The 22,031-nt window shown below is 42.2% G+C and overlaps 1 protein-coding gene across 1 annotated transcript in view; it reads left to right on the top strand.

The window, feature by feature from the left end:
- The window catches only part of IGSF11 (immunoglobulin superfamily member 11), a 696,308-nt gene that overhangs the window by 617,407 nt on the left and 56,870 nt on the right, over positions 1–22,031 (top strand). The window contains exons 2-3 of the mRNA XM_069635918.1: positions 18,083–18,246; positions 18,354–18,561. Of these exons, the coding sequence (XP_069492019.1) occupies positions 18,083–18,246; positions 18,354–18,561 (372 nt within the window). The remainder of the gene's footprint in view (positions 1–18,082; positions 18,247–18,353; positions 18,562–22,031) is intronic.

The raw sequence follows: 22,031 nt of genomic DNA, 5'->3' as shown, positions 1-22,031 counted from the left end.
ATACTGGACACAGGTAAACCCGCCCTTCTCCTTCTCCTTGACCTCTCAGCGGCGTTCGACCTAGTGGACCACAAGACCCTCACTTCACACCTCTCCCACTCTGCACATTTCTCAGACCAAGCCACCTCATGGATAACATCCTTTCTAGAAGGGAGGGTCATGAAAGTCTTTTCAAACACATCCAACGCAACACCATCCATAATACACTGCGGTGTCCCACAAGGCTCTTGTACAGCACCTATGCTGTACAACCTCTTTACAAAGCCTCTTTTCGATAAACTGGATGCATTTGGGATCGCTTACAACAACTACGCAGACGCCACCCAAGTGCTCCTCCCCCTAACTGGCTCATACCACACAGACGCCTTGGCTCTAAAACATATATACGCCACTATTGAAGCCTGGATGGCCACTAACGACCTATGTCTTAATGAGGATAAGAGAAGAAGGGAAGAGAAAAAGGATGGGCGAACCCTCTTTTTTAGGGGGCCTGACTCGAGAGGGTTGAGAAGTATGCAGATACGTGGGGGTAGAGTCAAAGGCTTCCCAAGCCAATAGCTTGACAGGAGGTCGCTATAGCCTTGCAAAGAGAGCTAGATAACTGCTAGCTCAAAACACAGAATCACCTTGGATGAATAAAACAATATAAATTTATTTAACAGGAAGACATTTTTGTGCCATAGTGTGGCATATATACATACATTAAATCTGCATTGTGAAGGATTAGTATACAGTGGTGACAGTCTATTTACTGTGTTGTTTTTTATCACAACACATTGACTCTACCCCCACGTATCTTAATGAGGATAAGACTGAAATCCTGATCCTTGACCAAAAGTCTACACTTGCCAGGCTAGATAGTCTCTATGTCAATTTTAACATTGACAACTGCACTATCCCAGTCCTATCTTCTGTGAACACGCTAGGGGTTTACATTGATGCAACCTTGTCTATAGATAAACAAGTCAGTGCCATTGTCTCTGCATCCGCACTAAGCACCAAATTCATCAACGCCATCAAACCATTCCTCACGAAAGAAAACTGCCTATCAATAGCAAGAGCTACCATAAGCGCTAAACTTGACTATTGTAACCCACTCCTAGCTGGCACCTCTGAAAACAACCTAAACAAACTTCAGGTCACTCAAAATAACGCTCTGAGAGCAGCCTTAAGCATCTCCAAAAGGGACCACATCTCACATGCAAGACAACTGTTCATTGGCTCCCTGTCAAAGAACGTATCACCTTCAAGATTCTGACCACTACCCACAAATGCATCCATCACACTGCACCACCATATCTCTCAGACACTATTCACAGACCAGCCCCTACTAGACTTTGTTACACTAACCAACTCACTGTACCACATATCAACAAGATTACAGCGGGAGGTCGGGGTTTCCCCTACATAGCACCCAGACTCTGGAACAATCTCCCACACGCTCTAAGAGCAGAAGGCTCCCTTACAGCTTTTAGAAAAAAAAACTCAAAAACTCCCCTTTAACTAAACTACCTCTACCTACAGCCAAACATACACACGTTGCTAATGTTTCTATTGTCTAAACCTGCATGCTTGTATGCCTCTATGTTGTAACTAAGTATCACTATTTTTGTAACCAGCGCCAACAAGCATCAGGATTGTTTCTGTGCGCTTAACACATACAAATAAATAAATAGATAGATAAATAAATAAATTTGCCCTGCTGAAACGTGACTTTGCACTGCCGACACAAACCCTGATTCATGGAACCGTGCATAGTGTATTTTTGCAGTGCAAAGTCAGCGCATAGTCATTTTTGCAGTTTAAAATGACTTTGCCCGGTTTTTGCACAGCAAATACACTGTGCACGGTTCCATGAATCAGGTTTTGTGTCGGCAGTGAAAAGTCACTTTTCCACAGTGCAAATTCACTTTAAACCGGGCAAATATTCCATGAGTCGGCCCCTAACAGTCTGTGGCGCCCATCTATGGTAACTGCGCCAGACTGGATCACTCTCCTTCGAAGAATGAGGCAAGACTTTTAATAATAGAATGTGAGGCGGCTTGCGCTCCCTGCTACTGCAGTTCCAGGGATGCTGGTCAGGGCGTCTGGGAAAACATTTGCATATTTCATTTTCGGGGCCATACCATCCGAATAGCTAATAAATTAACGTAGGAGCCGCCATTTTAGCTCCAGCTTGCTCAGGGGCCTACAAGATACATCCTGGAGCCAGTATAAACATTCGTTCCTTTTTTGTACTGTTTATGCCGAGTCCAATGAGCCAATCGGAGGCAACATTATATCGATCTTTCAGATGAATAAACACGTCCGCACAGAAGACATGAAGAAAGGCATTTTGGGGCGCCCACACACCCTTAGCATGTCTGGAAATGTTATGGCAGAAAGACGAACGCTTGCTGCCAGTTTTTTTTTTAAATTTGAAATCATTTCTCTCTGGTGTTTGGCAATCACTAGCAGAGCTCTTCCTCACCTCCCAGGAGGCAGACACAAAAAATATAACTTAAATGAAATCCGCGAACAGTCGGGCGAGTAACTTGTGCGTTGAAACGTAATGTAAACATCTGTGCCGGCGAAAAGGAGTCCATAAAAAGACATTGTTCTGCTTCCCCTGCCCTCTCGTCATCCTAAAAGGTTTCACTGACAAAGGAGTCACTTTGTGGAAATGGCCCTCCAGGGCTACTGTACTGTATGTCTGCACACGCGAGCAGCGGGATCTCTCCCGCCTGCACTGTCTGTCCCTTCCATGTCTTGTGACCCCCCCCCCCCATGTCTGACTTCCTGTCACTATGTCTGGCTTGCTTTGTCCAAAAGGGATGCTTCGCTGGGTGACACTGGACTTAAAAGGCCAGGGTGTCCTTGGCAGTCGGCTTCAGGCATTGTTTGACACAAGTTCCTAAGTAGGCATGGACAATGTTACCAGCGTAGTAGTCAGTTCTATCTCTATAAATGCTGCATATAGCGATTCCCATATTCACAAACATTTGGGGATGCATTATCCGATATATATATATATATATACATATTTTTATATAAATACATAATATGCATAAAGTGCTACATATTATGTATGAAGTAGCACTGCCCTGTAAAACAAAGGCAATTTTCTGGAGCAAAAGGCTTGCATTTGAGCTAATTTGCATACCCATAATGCCTTGCCAATGTAGCTTTGAATTGGAGGTGACTTTCCAATGATGCTTACTAGGTGGTGTTGCGGCATGCATGACGTGGCTCAATTGTAAAATTCTGTTTTCCCATTTCAGGTGGAAGGTTTTTTTCCAAGCCCTTTTAAACCCACCCTGACTTTACTGGTGTTGTTAAACATACCCCAGCCACAAGCCTATCTGTGTTTGACTATACTACACTGATTATCCCTAATAAAGGTGCAACCAGGTACGTAGTAGTTTGCAGAGTGCCTATAATACCTAAAATAACCTGTTTGTACTCATTTCTGAAGCCCCTATTCAAAAATATTTTAGGAATGTTGGGGTAACTCTTAGGAGAGATGAGATTATGGAAGATCTCTATGCTAATGTTGCACTTAGACCTTTAGGTAGAAAAAATAAGGCGGAAAGAAGAAGAGATTCGAAAATTCAGGAATTAGGGGGGTGTGGACAAGCGGCAACCGAGTTGGCATCATAGATATGGAGCTCCCGCTGACAGAGAGCTATTTTTACAAAAAATGACATATAAGCTCACTCGTTCTCATGAAGAAAATAACTCTGGATCTCTAGGGCTTAAAACAGCATAAATTCACCTGAACTTGGCTCGGAATCACACATTTTACTTACTTTGCACTTCGCTGAAGCTCAGCTCGTCACCTGAGACGTAACCAGACACCGGCAATGGCAGATCTCAATACTTCTTCTGAAGCGATGTGCCGTCCCATATGCTCAATATCTGATATGTCTTGCAACACCGATAATATCGTCCATTTTATCTCCACACTTAACCAGATAATTGTCAATAGTTAACGGGAAGTCTTCAGACTCACTCACTAGGAGGAATCTTGCCACTTCAATTGAAAAGCTGTGAGCAGCGACAAACATTTCTTTGAACGGACTTCACTCAGAGCTGGCCCCCTCCTTTCTTTCTCCGCCTCCACAAGTTTGTCGGTGCAAACCAAGGCCTACTCAGTGCTTACACCTGGTGCCCAAATAAAATATTACACGCACCCTATCAACCAATAAAAGATCCTTACTGCTTATTGTGTGACACTCCACAATTATTATAGCAGGCACTACTAAATCCTTGTCAGATAATCCCACTCTCAACACCTGTTTGGAAAAAATATATTTGCTGAGCATAGTGGTATTCACTCCTCAATTACCACACTTGATGTTAGATGCCATATCATATCCTCTAACACACAACACACAAGAGGAAATTAAAGTTTATAAGCTTGATATGAAAACCATGGTGTCAGATTGGATGACGTCGAGGAAAGAATTGTCTTCGTCAGATTTGAAGGCCTTGAAAACATGCAGCAGAAAATATTCCAGCTGGAACTTGATGTTACTGAATTGGAAGATAGGAACTGAAGAGTCGGCGTCAGATTATATGGGATCCCAGAAAAACTAGAGTTAGAAGACCCTATACATTTTCTCAGCAATTGGATTCCCACAGCCCTAGGAATTACCTTTCATCCTCCTTTAGAACTACAACAAGCTCATAGAATTAGGCCTTGCCAATCTACCAACAGTGCTACGCCCAGACCCTTCATTGCGTGTTTCCTAAGGCACCAACAAGCGCGTCAAACTTTAATTGCGGCCAAGAAAAGGTCACCTATTTCATTCTAAGGCCATAACATTTATCTATCTCTTGTTTTCTCAAAGTCCACGCAAGTCAAAAGGAAACGATCCCTGGATATGAGACCTCTTCTGAAAAACCTTGCAATCAGACATGGACTATTTTACCCTGCTAAAATGATGATCACAGTCCCCGATGGCCCAACTAAGGACTTTACCAACCCTAATTATCTTTTCAACTTACTTCAATCACTTCAACCTATCTCAATAAACATTTCAGCTTCCTCTGAGTCTTCTACCTGTGCTTATGCATTGGTTCATCACCCACATCAGCCATTCTTTGAAAGAGCTAAGAACAAACAAAGCAAATTCAGCACCCGGAAGCAGGTCTGAATTGTCAGTCTCTTTGGACCCCTCTCGCAGCCCTAGCTGCTCCAGAGACAAATCTAGATTGTCCATAAAAAGAGGAGAACCTACTCTCTCTACACTACAGACTTGAACACTTTTATCCATTTCTTTTTCATTCCACTCTTTAAGGAATAACTAAACTTCAAATGTCCTTCCAAGTTATTATATATACCTAGCCTAAAAATTACTAGATATTATTTTTTATATGTTTTCCTTTTTCATTACACAACAGTTTCATAATTATCTCCTGTCAGTTTGCTCTTTTCCTGTGTCACACTTTTGTGTGTGCCCTTGCAACCCCCATGATATTGTACATCTACAACTACCTTAAGCGGTCCTTTGTCCTTTTTTTATTCTTATTTCTCATCATCCTCACATTAATTTGCTCTATATCAACAACTATTATTTATATCTGAACCCTCCCCTTCCTAAATGTTTCTTTCTTCACATATTTCCCCTGGTTTATCAGTTTATCTACAACGCAAAGTTGTTAACATTTTATTTCTATCCAGTTTCAATGTTATTTTGACTACTGTGATAGTGAATGCTGTTTCTGGTGATATTTACATTAACAGACATTTAAACACTCCGCCTTTGATGTAAAATGACCATGAAACTCATCACCTGGAATGTTAAAGGATTAAACCATTCCATCAAGCACTGCAAAGTCATTTCTCATCTCACTAAATACAAGGTTTATTTCGCTTGTCTTCAATAAACTCACCTGAATTTGAATGAGGAGAACAATAAAGCCAAAGCTTCATGGGTAGGCCATACTTTTTTTCCAATGCAGTTGACAAAAAAGGAGGTGTTTCAATGTTGATTAACAAATGCCTAACCTTCTCGTTAAGTAATGAAGAAAAGGACTCTCAAGGGTTGATTGATCATTACAGAGGCTACTATCAATAATATACCCGTAATTGTGGTTAATGTGTATGGTGCCAAAGCTCCGGATCCCCTCTTTTGGTCTAATTCCAAATTGAAACTTGTGCAGGGAAATTCTTATCGTATAATTGTATGTGGTGATTTTAATAACATTTTGGATTTTACTTTTGATCATAAATCCTCTTTCATTTTGTTAACTCCAAATCCCGCAAAAACGTCCTTAACCTTTTAGAACATCTTAATTTAATAGACTCTTGGCGATTTTGTCACCCTGAGGTCCAAGATTTCACGTTTTCTTCCCCTCCACATCAATCCTTTTCTAGACTAGATTACATATTTATCAACCCCTCTTTAACATCCTCCTTAATTAATTCTGAAATTGGCTCTATAGCCATTGATCATTACTACTCTAGAATGGTCTCAGGCACCTACATTTTCTCCCATGTGGAAATTCAATATTTTCCTAAAAGACAAAATCTTTATTGAAGAAATTAATTCTTTTATTGAAGAATGTTTTCGTCAAATCGTCCAGAACATACTTCGGTCATCAATAATTGGGATGCATTTAAAGTTACTCTGCGTGGGTTCATCATTCAATATGTAGCTTCCAAAAAGCAACAATCTGAATCCATTCATAATGGTTTATTAACTTCCATTAGCGATCTTGAAAAATTGTATTACAGTAATCCATATATTAATGTAGCCAAAACCCTTATGAATAAAGGCATTGAGTTCAACAAATTATGCACTAATAAAGTGTCAAATTACATACTTCCCTCTATATCCAAATTATATAGCGGTTCTAACAAAGCAGGTGAGATCTTAGCATCTTATCTTAAAAATAAGAAAGTGAAATCATTTATTCTTTGTATCTCCTCTACAGATGGCAAAAGGCTAACTAACCAAAACATATTAATACGGCCTTTCTAGATTTCTACTTTTCCTGATACTCCGAAGACCCTTTCATAAAATTATCAGATATCCATTTATTTTTCGAGTGGTATAAGAAAAACCTTGATATCCCTATAGACCTATCATCCCTAAACCTTCCCATATCCTTAACAGAAATTAAACAAGCAATCTTAGACCTCAAACCAGAGTAAATCCCCGGTCCGGATGTTTCTCCATTGATTTCTTTAAGACTTTTACAGACTCCATCCCTCCCAAACCCCTAGAATTATATACTCATTTTATGGAAAATGGGCAAAGTGTAGGCTCTTTTGGAGAAGCCCTACTTATTTTATTCCCTGAACCCGATAAAGATCCTTCTTTCATCAAAAACTATAGACCCAACTCCTTAATTAACTCAGACTCCAGAATGTTTGCTAAAATTCCAGTCAAACGCCTTGAAATATTTCTCCCCAAACTGATCCATATAGATCAAACAGGTTTTGTCAAAAATCAATTTTGCCATGCCTTGTCTCACTTAAAAACTTCAAAAGACCCAATGGCCCATCTTGCTTTAGACACAAAGAAAGTGTTTGACTGCGTCTCCAGGACCTTCATGCTGCAATCACTAAAATGACATGTTTTTTCTAACGATAGAGAACATTTCTAAAATGGTCTCAGGTTGGAACACTTGTGTATAGGCGCGTTATAAATGGCATATCATATCATATCCTCTTTTCTTATCATTGTGGGGACACTTAGACTCTATAAAAATTATGATTAGCCCCACCATCTTTTATTTTCTAGCCATGATACCATTAGTCATCCTAACTAGATTAAAAAAAAAAAAAAACAACATGATTCTACACTTTAAAATTCTTATGGAACCAAAAAAAAGGCAGAATTGCCATTAACAAACTTTCTAAACTCTCAGGAGGAGGCAAATTCCCCAACCTTTTGACATATCATAAAGCTTTTATGCTAAGACAATTGACAATAGTCTACCACTTTGAAAATTGCCTCTATGATGCCCCTAGCTGGATCAACATTGAACACCATATTATCGCTCACTTTTCCCTCACTCACTTTCTCTTAACAACCACATGGCCCAGAACACTTCTTACCCCTCTCTTCACTTTTTAAAATCCATATGGAATAAGCTCTCACCTAATTCTCATTCCCAATCTGAAACAAAGGATATTTATTTTTGTGTATTGCAAAAGCTTCCCTAATAATTCCAACTTTAATATTTTCAATAGATGGTACTCTTCTGGTATCAAATTAATCCGACACCTATTCCACAATAATATAGACATTTCTTTTGTACAACAAGACCATCAATTCAATGTCGAAACTGAATTTTACTTTCACCGATCACTTATCAACAAACTAACGAAATCCTTGCCCAATCTAACCCAAAAATCTCCTTCACTCCTTCTGGCTTCCTTAATATCTAGACCCCCTACTAAAGCTGCCAAACTATATTCCTTTTTAAATGATAAATTACACCATCGATTTTCCAAACTCTATTATCATTGCACAGTGGGAGCTAGAAGGGAACTGTCACCCTACCCCAGATTTATGGACTGGCATTTGGAAATCATATTACTCCTCTTCAGTCGCAGCCAACCTTACTCAAACACTGTACTTCCTGTGCGTACCTTACCCCTTCAAAAATTGCAAAAATATCTAGCAATCCCTCCACTAACTGCTAGTTGTACCATTCACCAAATATAGAGTTTACTCATCTAATTTATGATTGTAAATATGAACATAAGATTTGGCTTGAGATCTGGTCCAGTCTTCATAATAATTTCCTTTTCCAAGAACCACTGTCACTCTGTAACCTCATGACTGGTACTATTGTTAATCCTTACCTACAAATGATTGATTCTCTAAGTTTATTCAGCCTGTTTATAAGTATCACATGTCATATTATCACCTCCAATTGGAAAGACTGTACCAAACTTTCATATACCTCTTGATGGAATTACATTTGTTCTATTCATCGCATAGAAATGTGCCATGATGCTTCTACTTCATGTTTGCATAGATTTGATAAGAAATTGAACATTTTTATTCAATATCTCAATGAAACTGGTTAAAAAAACATGCAGGTTGCAATAGTATTCTATAGCTTTCTCATAATAATCTTTCCCTTCCCCATCTCTCCTCTTGTCTCCTGTCCTGTTTGTACACCCAGTTTGTCCATCTCTTACTAGTTCAATCAATTCTGTGTGCATTACTCTATTGATATTCAAACATGCTAATTTTATGTTATGTTAAATATTGGACAACTCTGTAACATTGTATGTAATTTTCATATTGTATTCTCAACAATTAATTAATATACTCAATACAAATTATTTAAAAATAAAAGAAAATTCAGGAAGTCAGGGTGTGACTAAAGCAGGAAAACTAAGGGATGAGAATTAAAGGACTTGTCAAGAGAATGTGATCGACACCTTAGAAACCGTAGTGGAAAAAGATGATATTTCTGTGTGCAAACAAAAGCAATAGCTAAATGCAAGAAGAAGCAGCAATTTGGCTAGAAGATAGTAGGGTACACTGGTAATTTAAGACTCATGTGAGGACTGTACAATGCGCGTGAGAAAATTAAGTTCCTCCAGAAATAATTTACCAGTAAATTTAGAGAATGGTGCCCAGTGTGGTGAGGAGACAATAGATGAAGCTCTTGAAGACATTGGGCCTCATTACGAGTTTGGAGGTAGCCATGGTGCTATTACCACCATGGCGGCCTCCAAACTGGGCTCCTTTACCAGGTTCCTGCAATGGGGACTTACCAGGTCATTCCGACGGTAAGTCCTCCTTGCAGGAACCATTCCCCATTCCCATTGAGCCCCCATAGGGCTCAATGGGAATGGGGAGGGAGATAATAACGGGCACATCACAAGTGACCCATTATTACCTCCCTCTTCCCCTCGCGGGACCTGGAAAAGACGTCTGGTTTTACCAGATGTCTGGTCCGGGTCCCGCAAAGTGAACCTCATAATAGGCCCTGACGGAATGTAGGGGGCCGGTCCTGTACCGGCCGTCTTCATTCCATCAGCACCAGGGTCGTAATGAGGCCCATTGTCTGTTTCCACCCACCCATGGAGGGTGTGTGAACAAAATCAGAACCATATATCTGGGAAAGATTAGGAAATAGTCTGTCATCATGGAACAGGACAATTAAGTCAAACGAAATCACAGGGGGTGGGGAACATTTTTTCTTGATGATTACTTTATGAATGATTTAGTTGATCCAGTCGCATATTAGTTCTGGTGTAAAGAGAGACATGACCCAAAACCTGTATGATAAAATAATCCAAAGGCCAATTAACCACTGCACTGGTTTGCTAGGAAAAACAAGGTTTATTACAAAGGTCTCTGATGGTCCATTAGAACTGAACTGACACGGAGCTTGTCACGCCCCAAGAAGTTACAGGTCAGATAGCGGAAAACTGTACACTTCCATACATATGTTACAAAATCCATCCCACCACCTTTATTGGCTATCACCTATATAACATACTAATACCCCTATAAACCCTTGACCGATTTGCCACACCTTATCTAAGTCCCTTCCCCTAACACATAGCCCACTACATCATCACTATTGAATCCTAATACATGATTGGTGCACAGGTACACTGCTACAATAATAAGTCTTGACCGTCACGTGATGTGCCCCCCTCCTACCCAAGCCAACGCTGCTTTGATAAGACTATGGGCCATCTCATTATACAAGACGACGCAGAACACACAAGCTACGCCCTCGACATCGTACTAAAATTACTGGCATCATCTTTGCTCCTCCTATTCCAAATCACAGCACGTTCCAGACATGGCTCCCCCTTACCTCATTTAAACCCCAGCTGTCCAATAATGACGTCACCTGGACACCACTCTTGAGTCTGAATTTCAAGGATTTATTTGCTTTGGTTGTGTGTCTACTTGTAATTCATATGGAGTGACCGCTCATTGGGTGGGGACAGTAGTGCTCTAAATCTTCACCTGGCCTGTTGGCATCGCCACCCCTCGTGGCCGGTTCTCATGAATATGTCCTTCAAAGCATGCATCTCTACGTTCCCTGCCCACATGTAACATTCCATTGCCAGTGCCTTCTAGCCCTCTACCTGTTCTTATTCTGGGCAGTGTTCGGGTGATGGTGATATGCCCTATGCTGTATCTTGGGAAGGTGACCCAGCAGGTCTCCTGTACTGGATGTGGGCAGTACATAGCTCACCCAGTACAGTGGTGGTGTTTCTGCACCGTAGGAGGCCAAGGTGGAGATGCACCTGCCTAGCATGAGACTGGCTACTCCACACTTTGCCACGGTCAGGTGTAGGAAGCAGTCTCCGGGATGGTCACCCAGGCGGCAGAACATTTTGTCCTATTATCTCTTCGATTTTGTGTAATGACTCATAAAGGCTTCATTGTTTGGTGAAATCAGACATTCTTTGCACAGTTCAGGATGCTTAGGGGTTTTTACCCTCTTTTGGTAGCACCGGGAGACACGTTTTCAGAGTAAACATTGTTCTTTGTGTTCAGTTCCTGCAGTAAGTACCGAGAAGCTAGTCACACGCATGGCTCTCTTGCACGTGCTCCCAAAGGCATTCCACACACGTTTGATCACTCTTCTAAGGGATGGAAAGGCCCATTGTTTCATTCAATCCATGTCTGTACCAAAGAGATCTTCAGGGCTAGTTGGCATTATGTTATTGGCATTGTAGCACTTTGAGCTCACTAAGTTCAGAGAGAAGTGCTACGTAAATTCATGTGTTCATTTTTGTTTTTGTTCATGTAAGGTAGGGTGACCAGACGTCCCGGTGTTGCCGGGACTGTACCAGAATTTAATGCTCTTTCCCACTTTCAAAAGATCATTTTTCCATTGGACAACTCTGTGGTTTTTGGTAGTAGGTCTTCATAGCTGGCAGGCAGGAATGCACAATCTCACACAGAAGAAATGTTGCATTTTAAAACTTAAGATAGTGGTCGTTTGTGATAAATTAATGATATGTGTTTACTCGAGAAATAACACTTACCTTCCCTTCTCCTCCAACCACTACTGAAGAATCTGTCTAAGTTTTTTTTATTTTTTATCTGGTCGCCATATGTACAGTGGCGAACGTGCGGGTATTGAGTGCCATGTACTCTAATGGAACCCAGAGACATGACTTGAAAGGCGGCAAATGATTTGGGAGCAATACATGTGTTTTTTTAAATGTCCTGATTTAATTGCGGTTGTCAGATCCCTGCTAAGACATCAATGATTCTTAAAAGGGCCAGCCTATTATGCAAGTCTAAGCATACTCGTCCTTGGCACTTAAGGGGTTAAAATGTTAATAATGGTTAAGAGCTAGAGGAAAGCACCTGATTGGCGTTATCAAGCCTGGGCTGGTGCTTTTGCACTTTCTTCTCTGGAGCTATGGGGATGTGTTATCACAACATGCCCTTCTCTTGGTGCGTTCGGTTTTGTCTTCATATCCACATCCTTTTTAAGTCATTTTCAATTATTGTGTTACATAGGCGTTGGCAACGTTAATCCGTTTAAGTGCTAATATATGAAGGTTGTTGGTTCCCCAATCACTGCCATTTAGCCTAAAATGTTTGTGCTGAAAATAAAGCAAATTCGTACAAAGAATTAATGTATTAAATACAAAAGTGATTTTTGACAGAAGAAAAAACGTGCACGTTTTATTTAATAAAAAAGCAACTAATTTTAATAAAATAAACATTTTTTGACAAAAGAATATCAATTTAATTAAAAGTGATTTTTGGAATTGATGTAATGATAGTGATCATGATTGATTATGATTATTTATATGGTGCATAACCCAGTGAGTACCTGACAGACATTGCCTGCATCTGGGCGCAAACATCCTATGGTATACTGATACGATGTGCTGATAGAAACAAGATATTATCTAAAAAGGTGGGTTTTCAGCTTTTTCCTAAAGGTCATCAGAGTTCTGGGAGTGAAGCTGTAACAGGAGGTTGTTCCAAAGGCGAGAGCCCAAAACTGAAAACCTCCTATGTCCTCTGGGTAAACAACATGATGGAGGAATGTGTTAGACGTACTTCTTGGAAGACCAAACTGGGCATGCTGTGAGATATGGTTAAATATTCGAACATAGATACTTGGGTGCCAATCCATGGACCCATTTAAAACCCAGCCTCACAATTTTGAAACTTATCTGTTGAGAAATGAGCAGCCAATGCAGACCGCATCTAGCTGAGGAAACTGGAAGGTCTTATGAACTTTGCAAATGAGCCTGGTGGTTGCATTTCGGGCGGTTTGTCAGCGTTTCATCAAATCGTTTGGCAGTCCAGCGTACAGAGCATTGGCGTAATCAAGACGTGAATTTACCAAAGAGCCCACCACCGCATGAGTGGCACGCAGAAGAAATTGAAGATTCTTCCCCAACACGCGTAAACAATAAAAAGAGGATCTATCATCGTAATTGGCTTAAGGTAATTGTCTTATCAAGGTAGGCAGAGCAAACATAATAGGTGATCCAGAGCATCTCATGGGGTCTTTTAGGAGGTGTAGAGGGTTGAGTAGAATGGTCTCGATCTTGGATGGGTTAAGTTGTAATTTGTTATTACTCAACCAACCTTTGTCTTCAGAGAGGCAGGAATGGAGATGGGAGAAATTTGCTTGGGTGCCAGAGACCTTAAGGAACAGTTGTAGATCATCTGCATAGGAATGAAAGTGAATATCAACTTTACGATTGATAGTCAACAGGGGGAAAACGTAAGTATTCAATACAAGCGGAGACAGACGGGATCCCTGGGGCCCTCTATATCTAACCAAGGAAGATGCTGATGTAAATGGGACAATCTGAACAGTTTAGTACCTTTTGGAGAAGAAAACTTTGAAACCAATCCTTCGTGGAATCTAACATCCACAATAAAGTTGAAAGTCAAGATAAAAGAATACAGTGGTCCACCGTGTCACAGGTGGTCATAAGCCTAACAACGCCAGCAATGACAAATGGCCCTGATCCGAATGGAGTTATCAGTCATCCCATGCCAAGACCAAGGCAGTTTCAGTCTACTGTCCTGGATGGAACCTTTATTGCAGGAGGTCAAGGAGTTGAGTCTTCTCAACAAAGGCCCCTAGTTGTTGAGTCACCACCTTTTCTAGGATTTTAGCGATCTAAATGTGCCCTGCAATTGTTTGATGGTTCCCCTTTTCTGCCAGGTCTAACAATGGTATTTTTCAAGAGGGGGGCAATGGGGAGGTTTTAAACCCTGAGGGACAGTTTCCTGGCGGAGAGATTTATTGACCAAATAGGAAATCCATTTGGTCTAACCTGAGGTATAAGGTTGTGCTACAAGGGCAGAGGGTGCAAGCAACTAAACCAGGTAGGCATGGGCGTATGTAGTAAAGGAAGGACATCGTCCTCGGATACTCTTTTGAATTCAAAGGCAAATCTAGCCTGCGTACCAGTGGCTGAATCTATTGACGAGAGTGGCGACTCGTCACCCTGAAAGCTTTCATAGATGTTATGAATCTTCCCAAGAAAGAAGCCACTGACTCGTTGGCTAAATGAGATCCGGGTACGACCTTCTGAAGTAAGCAGAATGTGTTATGCTGTTTATTACCCACAAATTATTTTTTCTATAGAAATAGTGTGAGTGCCCTGAAACTGGCAGGAAACAATATGTGACACTAATTAATCATTAAATCGGGTAATGCATTTTTCATTAACTTTTCTTCTTTTTGGTTTGTGAAGCAAGAGTATCACATTGGGGTCCATTATTTGTCCTAAATGCAAGTGTACAGTTTGGTGTGTTGCTGTTCCCCAACTAGTGCTAATTGCATTTCTTCTTGTGGGGTCGAATTGTAAAGTGATCAATAGATTCCAAATTATGCTTAGTATATTTTACTTGAATTTCAAGGTTTTTAAGAAAAGTTGGCACCGTTTTGAAAACAAGGGCTAAAATATGACTACAAATTGTGTCCAAGAAACAATAACCATATGTGGTCAAAAAAAGGTAGGTGTTGTGAGTTAAAGTGTTCTGTAAGGGTGGAAAAGGACGAGACTGACAGCCAGGTGGCATGTTTGGGGCTATGAACTTTTATTAGCCAAGAGAAAACCTAACATTCCCTAACTCAAAGAGGGGTTTCCCTACCACAACAAAATTTCTAATGGGTCTATCAGAATGTCCATAACTTGAGTCCACCGTCATGTGTCAAATCCTATCTCTGTCCCTTGCAAATCAAACTAAAGTCTTAACAATTCAAAGTTCCATTAGCTGGAGAATGACCGCCTTCTCCTGGTATCAGATTCCAAAAATGTGCAAATCACAAATCCAACAATAGTATGTCTGGGGGGGGGGTTATTGCTTATATTGTTTGTTTCTTGATATGCAACTTAGTTGAATGATTTTGAATGGTATTATTTAGTTTGCTGTTCATTTCTGTAAAATGCTATTCTGTAATTAATTTGTTGACATGCTAATAAAAAGATGTTTTAAAAAAAAAGAAATCCAACAAGGGTTTTCTTCTTCCAGCCAAAAAACAGGGGGAACAAATCCCTTCCCCTGGTTGGAAGTCCCACAATTATAGTCCACAAAGCTAGCCAGGCAGAATGCCACCCATCCTCTAGCTGAAAGGCCATTGTATAATTCACCACTGTAATCAGGGGGAATGTCTCCCTTTTCCTGGTATGATTATCCACTACCATTAAGTCCAGTAGGAATGACTCCCTTCCCCAGGATCAGGATCTTCCTTTTCTTCTTCTCTTCATTGCACTTGAGCTACCTGGCTCACTCCCCTGCCCAGTACTGCCACAATTTAGAGGACTTCTCGCAGTGAAGAATATTAAGTGTTGGGTCTATGACCTTTGGTTCTGTTATTTTACCCAACCCCCTTGGTTCCCTCTCCTGCCAAGGACTGCCACAAGGAATATGACTCATAATGCTGCTTCTCTTTGAGGTCCCTGACCACTCGTCTCTTCTTTCAACCTGCTCCCTTGGTTCACTTTCCTGCCAAGTACTGCCACGATGAAGATGACTTGTAATGCGGCTTCTCAGGGTCTTTCCAACCCTTCGCTGGTGGTCAGTGGGATTTACTTAACCACCCCAATGAGGAAGCTTTCCTCTTAATTCTGTTGTCGGTTTCTCATGTCCCAGACCATTCTTTGTCTTCTTCTCTGCCCAGTGACCCTTGCAGCGTGCTCTGGTGATCCTCCTGCACTCCTGCCAACCTGCCTGTATCTGTATCTCCAATTACCTTCAGGAACCTTTGCGTTTGGTGGCAGCACTTCCAGGTACTGGAGCTGGTCTTCCACCTGCTTCCTCCGGTACTCGACTTCAGGCTTCTGCAGCTGTCTGATCTGCATGGTTTGGCTCCCTGCAGTATCGGTACTAGGGTGGAACTGCACAGCCCCCCTTCTCATGGTGTTCGTACCACTGCCTTGCCTGTATGTTGCTGGAGCCATCGATCCTGGAGAGCTGCCTTCTGCTTCCTGCCGATGTTCTCTTCTCACCGGTCTTTGCTTCACAACTGCTCCCGTGTCTGACAGCTTCCACTCCTGCTGCGACCCTGTGCTGGCTTGACGGCAATGAAAGTCTATTTTTGATTTTTATACACAGTTGCCATCCTGGTCTAGGCCCGTTGTATAAGAATTTCCTCTCTTTCATGCGATCCATGTTCATAACTCTGCGGGACCAACTCATCCCAGTACTTGGATTAACTGCGTTCCCATAGCTCTTCTTCATCTTAGTTATTTCAAGGACAGTCAGGTCTTCTGCCTTGCAACAATACATTGATCTGCGGTCGAGAAAAAGGTTTGCAGAAAGAGGGGCCATAGTGTGGGTGTGTGTTATTTTCTTACAAGGGCTGTACCCTGAATGTTCGTTCTTGTCCCCAGAGAGAGGAGTACCTTCCAATAAGATCCTCCCACTGTGTACCTCCCCCAGGGGGACTATCAGCCTCACCTCACTGGCCTCATGGGAAAGGGCCCCCCCTCGAGAAGTGATTATTTTTTGGGGGGGCCCATCCCCGTTATTTTTTTGTGCTATTCTGAACCACCCACATCCCAAATATTTATTGGTCTAAGCCCCCTAAATATTCTATGAGTTTCTTTCGTTAAAATAATCACAATAAAAACCTCTGCAAAATAAAAAATCCCACAATGAAACGACGTTGTACCTTTTAAATAGTTAATTTACTCAGTTAGGACGTCCCGAAACATGTCTCTTATTTTCTATTAAAATTTGCATTTGCAGTAGTTGGAGGGTTTTATTGATTTTCATATGAATTGTTACAGCGATGCCTCATTTCATTGTAAGGTCTGTTTGGGTTATCAGATCATTCTAATTCTATTGGGATCTTCCTTCTTTTTATTATTTTTGTATTTATTTCAATGGCATCTTTATTCTCATTGTGTACTTCCCCTTGTCTTCAGGTGAGCGAGTGCTCAAGAACGACTCTAAAACACATAAACAACAAACAGTTTGGGTAGTATAAAAAAGTATAAAAAAGACGAAGTTGTCTGCTAACTCTGATGAATGTGAGAACTTTGCTTTGCATTGAAATCAAAATTTTTAAAATGTTCAGCAATTCTCAATCAAGTGTAATCATATATAAGTGTAAATTCAAACATTAAAAAAACGTGAAAACCTCGTTAACATTTTAAGAAACTACAGAACTTTCTAAAGAATGCCAACGCGCATTGGAATGTTTAATTTGACAACTAAAACGGTTGCACGTACAACAAAAAGTTGTTGAATCAAGATTAAGTTAGATTTTGCCAAAGGTTCTAGTAGGGCTTTTCGCACCCATATAAATTCTCCCTGGAATAGCATTACAAACTTTTTTCGGATTATCTGTAGAGCAGAGTTAACTCTTTGTACTTACCATCACCAACTCTATCCATAAATGGTTCTCTGAGCCCAGGCTGCAGACAATCTAACGTGCCTTTTGGGGGCAAGTATTTTCTTAGAACATGTAAATATTGGGGCAAGTATTTTCTCAGACTATGTAAACATTTCTTCTGTGTTGGTAGCGATTTGGTAAACAACTAGAAATATTTTGGCAAAGTTGTATCTTCTCACCATTTTCAGCTTCTCTCCTATGATCTGAATGTATGATGGTATAGTGTCCCCTTAATTTATATATTTATTTTCTTGCTTAACAGGTCTCGTAAACTCACTGGAAGTGTCCGTGGGCTCAAGCAGCGTTCAGGTGGCCCGGGGCGATACTGCAGTCTTGCACTGTAACTTCATCACTAGTGCTGCCCTCACAAACCTCAACATCATCTGGACAGTGGCGCCGCTGTCCAATGCCAATCAGCCAGTGCAGGTGAGCGCCTCCATCGCGCCTGACTTTGAGTCACGCTTTCCACACTGCGTCTGGGAATGCTCTTCTTCTGAATCTGCTTCAACTCTCCCCTTGTCCCTGTCTTCTAGGTTCTCATTTACCAAGGTGGGCAGATAGCCAGCGGCGCACCTCAGTTTCATGGGCGGGTTGGGTTTGAGACGACAATGCCAAGCATCCGGGCCTCCATCTACATCAACAATACACAGCTCGCAGACACAGGGACGTACCAGTGCTTGGTCAACAACTTTCCAGACATGGGCACTAGACACATCGGGGTCATCGGACTTACCGTCTTAGGTAAGGATGGAAAGAATTGCATGCACCGTGCCCGGATATGCTTTTCTTTTCTTCTTTCAGCAGTGAATATATATTTATTTATTTATTTATTAAAAATGCTTGTATACCACGTCGCATGCCCATGGGCCTCAATAGTGTCATGTACATACCTCTCAACCTTTTAGTCCCCCTGGGCAGTTGAAAGCAGATGATTTTTGGGCGGGTGAGAGCCCATTGAATTATATGGGCTGGTTCGGGGCTTGGCGGGTGATAACACTATTTTCATGGCGAGTGCCACCTGCCAAAAGCATGTGAGTTTAGAGCTATGCATGTACTTCGGTGTGTTAATTATAATGGAGAAGCATTAGATACTGGTATTTTGGAACTTACATTTCTTGTTCCATCGTGGAACTTTTCCTATTCCTTGGTCTATTGTCCATTGAGATGAAGACACTTTTCAGACACCAGAGTTCGTTATAGCAATGACCCCCACGTCGGGGGTGGATATGGTCGGTAACAGGCCACCGGTCTGAGCCTAGGCAGGTTCGAGAGAAGGGAGGGACTCGGGAAGGGCTGTGCACCGTTACCTGCCATGTCTGCCTTCAACAAGAAGGGGATAGCGATTGCCCCCCAGGGTTTGCCCGGTTGCAAATAGTTTATTATTGTTTTTGTTAATGTGATGTGGGCTCCGTGCATATTGCTCAAATAATAACAAAATAAGATGGCTGCCACTATCGGAAAAGGGACTTATTTCATGGTGACCGCGGATGGGAGGAGATCTGGACCCAGGGCACAATGCTACGGTCCAGTAGGTAAGTGGGTTGGGGACGATGGGGACATGCTGCGGCAACAGGGAGAGGCTCACTCGTGTCTCCCCAGAATCAAGATGGCACCAACCGGGAAAGAGCATCGGGTGGCTGAAAACTGCGGGCAGTACACTGAGCATTCTCGCCTGTATTTCCAGCCACCTGATTGGCTGAGTGCCTTTCCCTGGGTGCAAATATATATGTTAGCGGGGGAAATCGATCCACTTTAGTGCTTTTGATTTATTGGCTTTTTGATACATTTTGTGATTGGATTATTTGTTCCAGTCCCCTCCCTGAGAGACTACAATTCCCATCATCAAAACCACTGCCAGAATTGACGTTTTGGCAACTGCGACTGGACACTGGGCGAAGAGCTTAATGAAAGCATGAGCTTATAATTGCAACTACCTCTTTATCCATTACCTACAGAAGTATGTGGTAGATCCCTCGACTAAAACACCTGGGTACAGAGAATCCCAGTCATGACACATGATCAATGTGGAAGCAAAGTGTGCTGTGACTTTGTCTGATCAGACACACCTACTTACATGCTTTAGGGGGGCCCTCACCCTCATCTACCTAACACATAAAAACACGAGTGATCTTTTTCTCGCCCTGTCCCACCATGGTGCATGAATATAATATGGCAGTGCCTCCATCTGGGCAGTATTGTCTGGCAAAGTATCTCAGGTCAAACATGCATTGTCCTGGAGACATAAGAAGGGCAAAAAGAAAAACAAGTTCTCCCAATTGTAATTGTTCGCATATTTCATAATTACTGCAGTGTGAACATTTATGCAATAGGTTCCTAGTGGGAGTTTGTGAACTCAGTAAGCTTGCATTCATATTCTGCATGCTGTCGAGACCCATAAAGTACCAGTAGAGGGGTTTCTGTCCCTGGGCATAGGACCCCTGCCAAAGCAGGGGGATTTCACTTCTAAAAGATGTGGGCCCTCATTACGACCCCGGCATTAAGGGATTACCGGTACCGGTAAGGGTACCGGTACTGGTAATCCCTTAACGCCTGATTACGAGGTCTCTTTGCGGGTCCCGACCTTAACGGCTGGCCTGTACCAGCCGTTAAGTTAAGGACCCGCAAAGGGACCTTGAAGGTGATTACGGTACCGCATTTTGCGGAACCATAATTACCGCCTTCCCCATTCCCATTGAGCACTATGGGGCAAAAATGGGAATGGGGAAGGGCCAATGGTACATGGGGAATTACCGCCCCACCAACCTCAGAATGGGGCGGTAATTCCCCATGTCACCATGGCGAATCCGGTAAATTACCGGCGTTAACCATGGCACTTATAGCGCCATGGTTAACGCCAGGGTGGTAATGAGGCCCGTGGTGTCAGTTAGATCAAAACACAGCGTGTCGCCTACATCCTTCAGAGAATATTTTGAAGGAAGACGATGTGGTTGTTTATTTTATCACTGGAGGCTCATAGAAGATGTGGCATGGTGGGAACTGAGCAATAACCTTGCCTTGTTCTCTGGTCACGTGGTTTGCTCTGCAGCGGTGTAGGCCATTTGCTTGGGGAAGGGAGGGAAGGACCATTCTAAGTCCTTCCTGCTTTGTCAGTCATTTCTGATCTGGCCAGTCCCCTGTGAACCCCAGGGCGTGCAGAGGCCCACGAGCATCCAAGATCTCGGGTGACCTCTCTTTCCCCCCTCTTAGCAAGCTGGCACCTGGAAACACACGCCACTTCACACTAATCTGGCCTCTGGCAGAGGCTTTCTGTGGGGCTGCTTCCCCTCCGTAGCAAAGCAGGGAACCCCATATTTAGAACCCCCGAAAAGGTCTCTAGTCTGTAACTGGATACCTTTCCAATCTTACGCTGGGTTTTCCCTGGTGTTCTCTCAAGGCCATGCCCCTGCATGTATGCAACCCCCTGTCTGTAAGCACTTCATGCAGATGCACTTTGTCACTGCCAATCACGTTCAACTCCTATCATTCCCTCCCCTCTCTCAGCACCTTCTCTGCTCAGCTGACCATGTGCTGATGTTTATTCCACAGCACACTCACACAGTCCCATACTACTGTAAAGGGTGTCGCCATTTAGTGGTTCTGTAAGAAAGTGGGTTGGGCAGGTTAGTGAGGGAAGTGGGAATAGGATGGAGGTTGTGTTTTTTGGTTGGTGCTTGGAGAACCAGGAGAAACTGGTGTCTTCTGTGCAGGTCTGCTTTCTAGGTGTGTTTGGATTGTGCGCTCTGTGGTTATTGTGTACGGCAGGGCAACGCACAGTGACTGGGATGTTTGTTTGCTGCATGGTGGATGTGGGTTGTGTGTTTGTGTGAGGTGAGACGGGCCTGATTGGGTCGTGTGAGGTATGTGTGGGGTATGCTGGAGTGGAGCGAGGAGCTGAGAAGGTACTTGGTGCGTATAATGTATTTATTTTATTTTTGGTTCCAGAATCCATACTGTTATTGGATTATCTTGAGTCCTCAGTGATATTGGTGGCAGTGCCCATTTTACGCTAATCCCTGTGAGTTGAATAGCCAGGTGTTCAGTTGTTTTTTGAGGGTGAGGTAGTCTTCTGTCATTCTAATTTAATTGGCAATTAGAGTTGAGAAATAGGTTCCTCAGAATTTCCTTTTTCTGTATTGTTTCATTTTTTAATTTGGAGGTTGTCGCTTGATCTTAGGTTTCTTCCTGGTTGGTGGGGTTGATGTTGGCTTGGA

This window comes from Ambystoma mexicanum, chromosome 7p (assembly GCF_040938575.1).
Source record: "Ambystoma mexicanum isolate Mex_15411 chromosome 7p, UKY_AmexF1_1, whole genome shotgun sequence".
Taxonomy (NCBI): domain Eukaryota; kingdom Metazoa; phylum Chordata; class Amphibia; order Caudata; family Ambystomatidae; genus Ambystoma; species Ambystoma mexicanum.
Note: the sequence above shows the minus strand (reverse complement) of the source record. Positions and strands in the feature narration are given on the sequence as shown.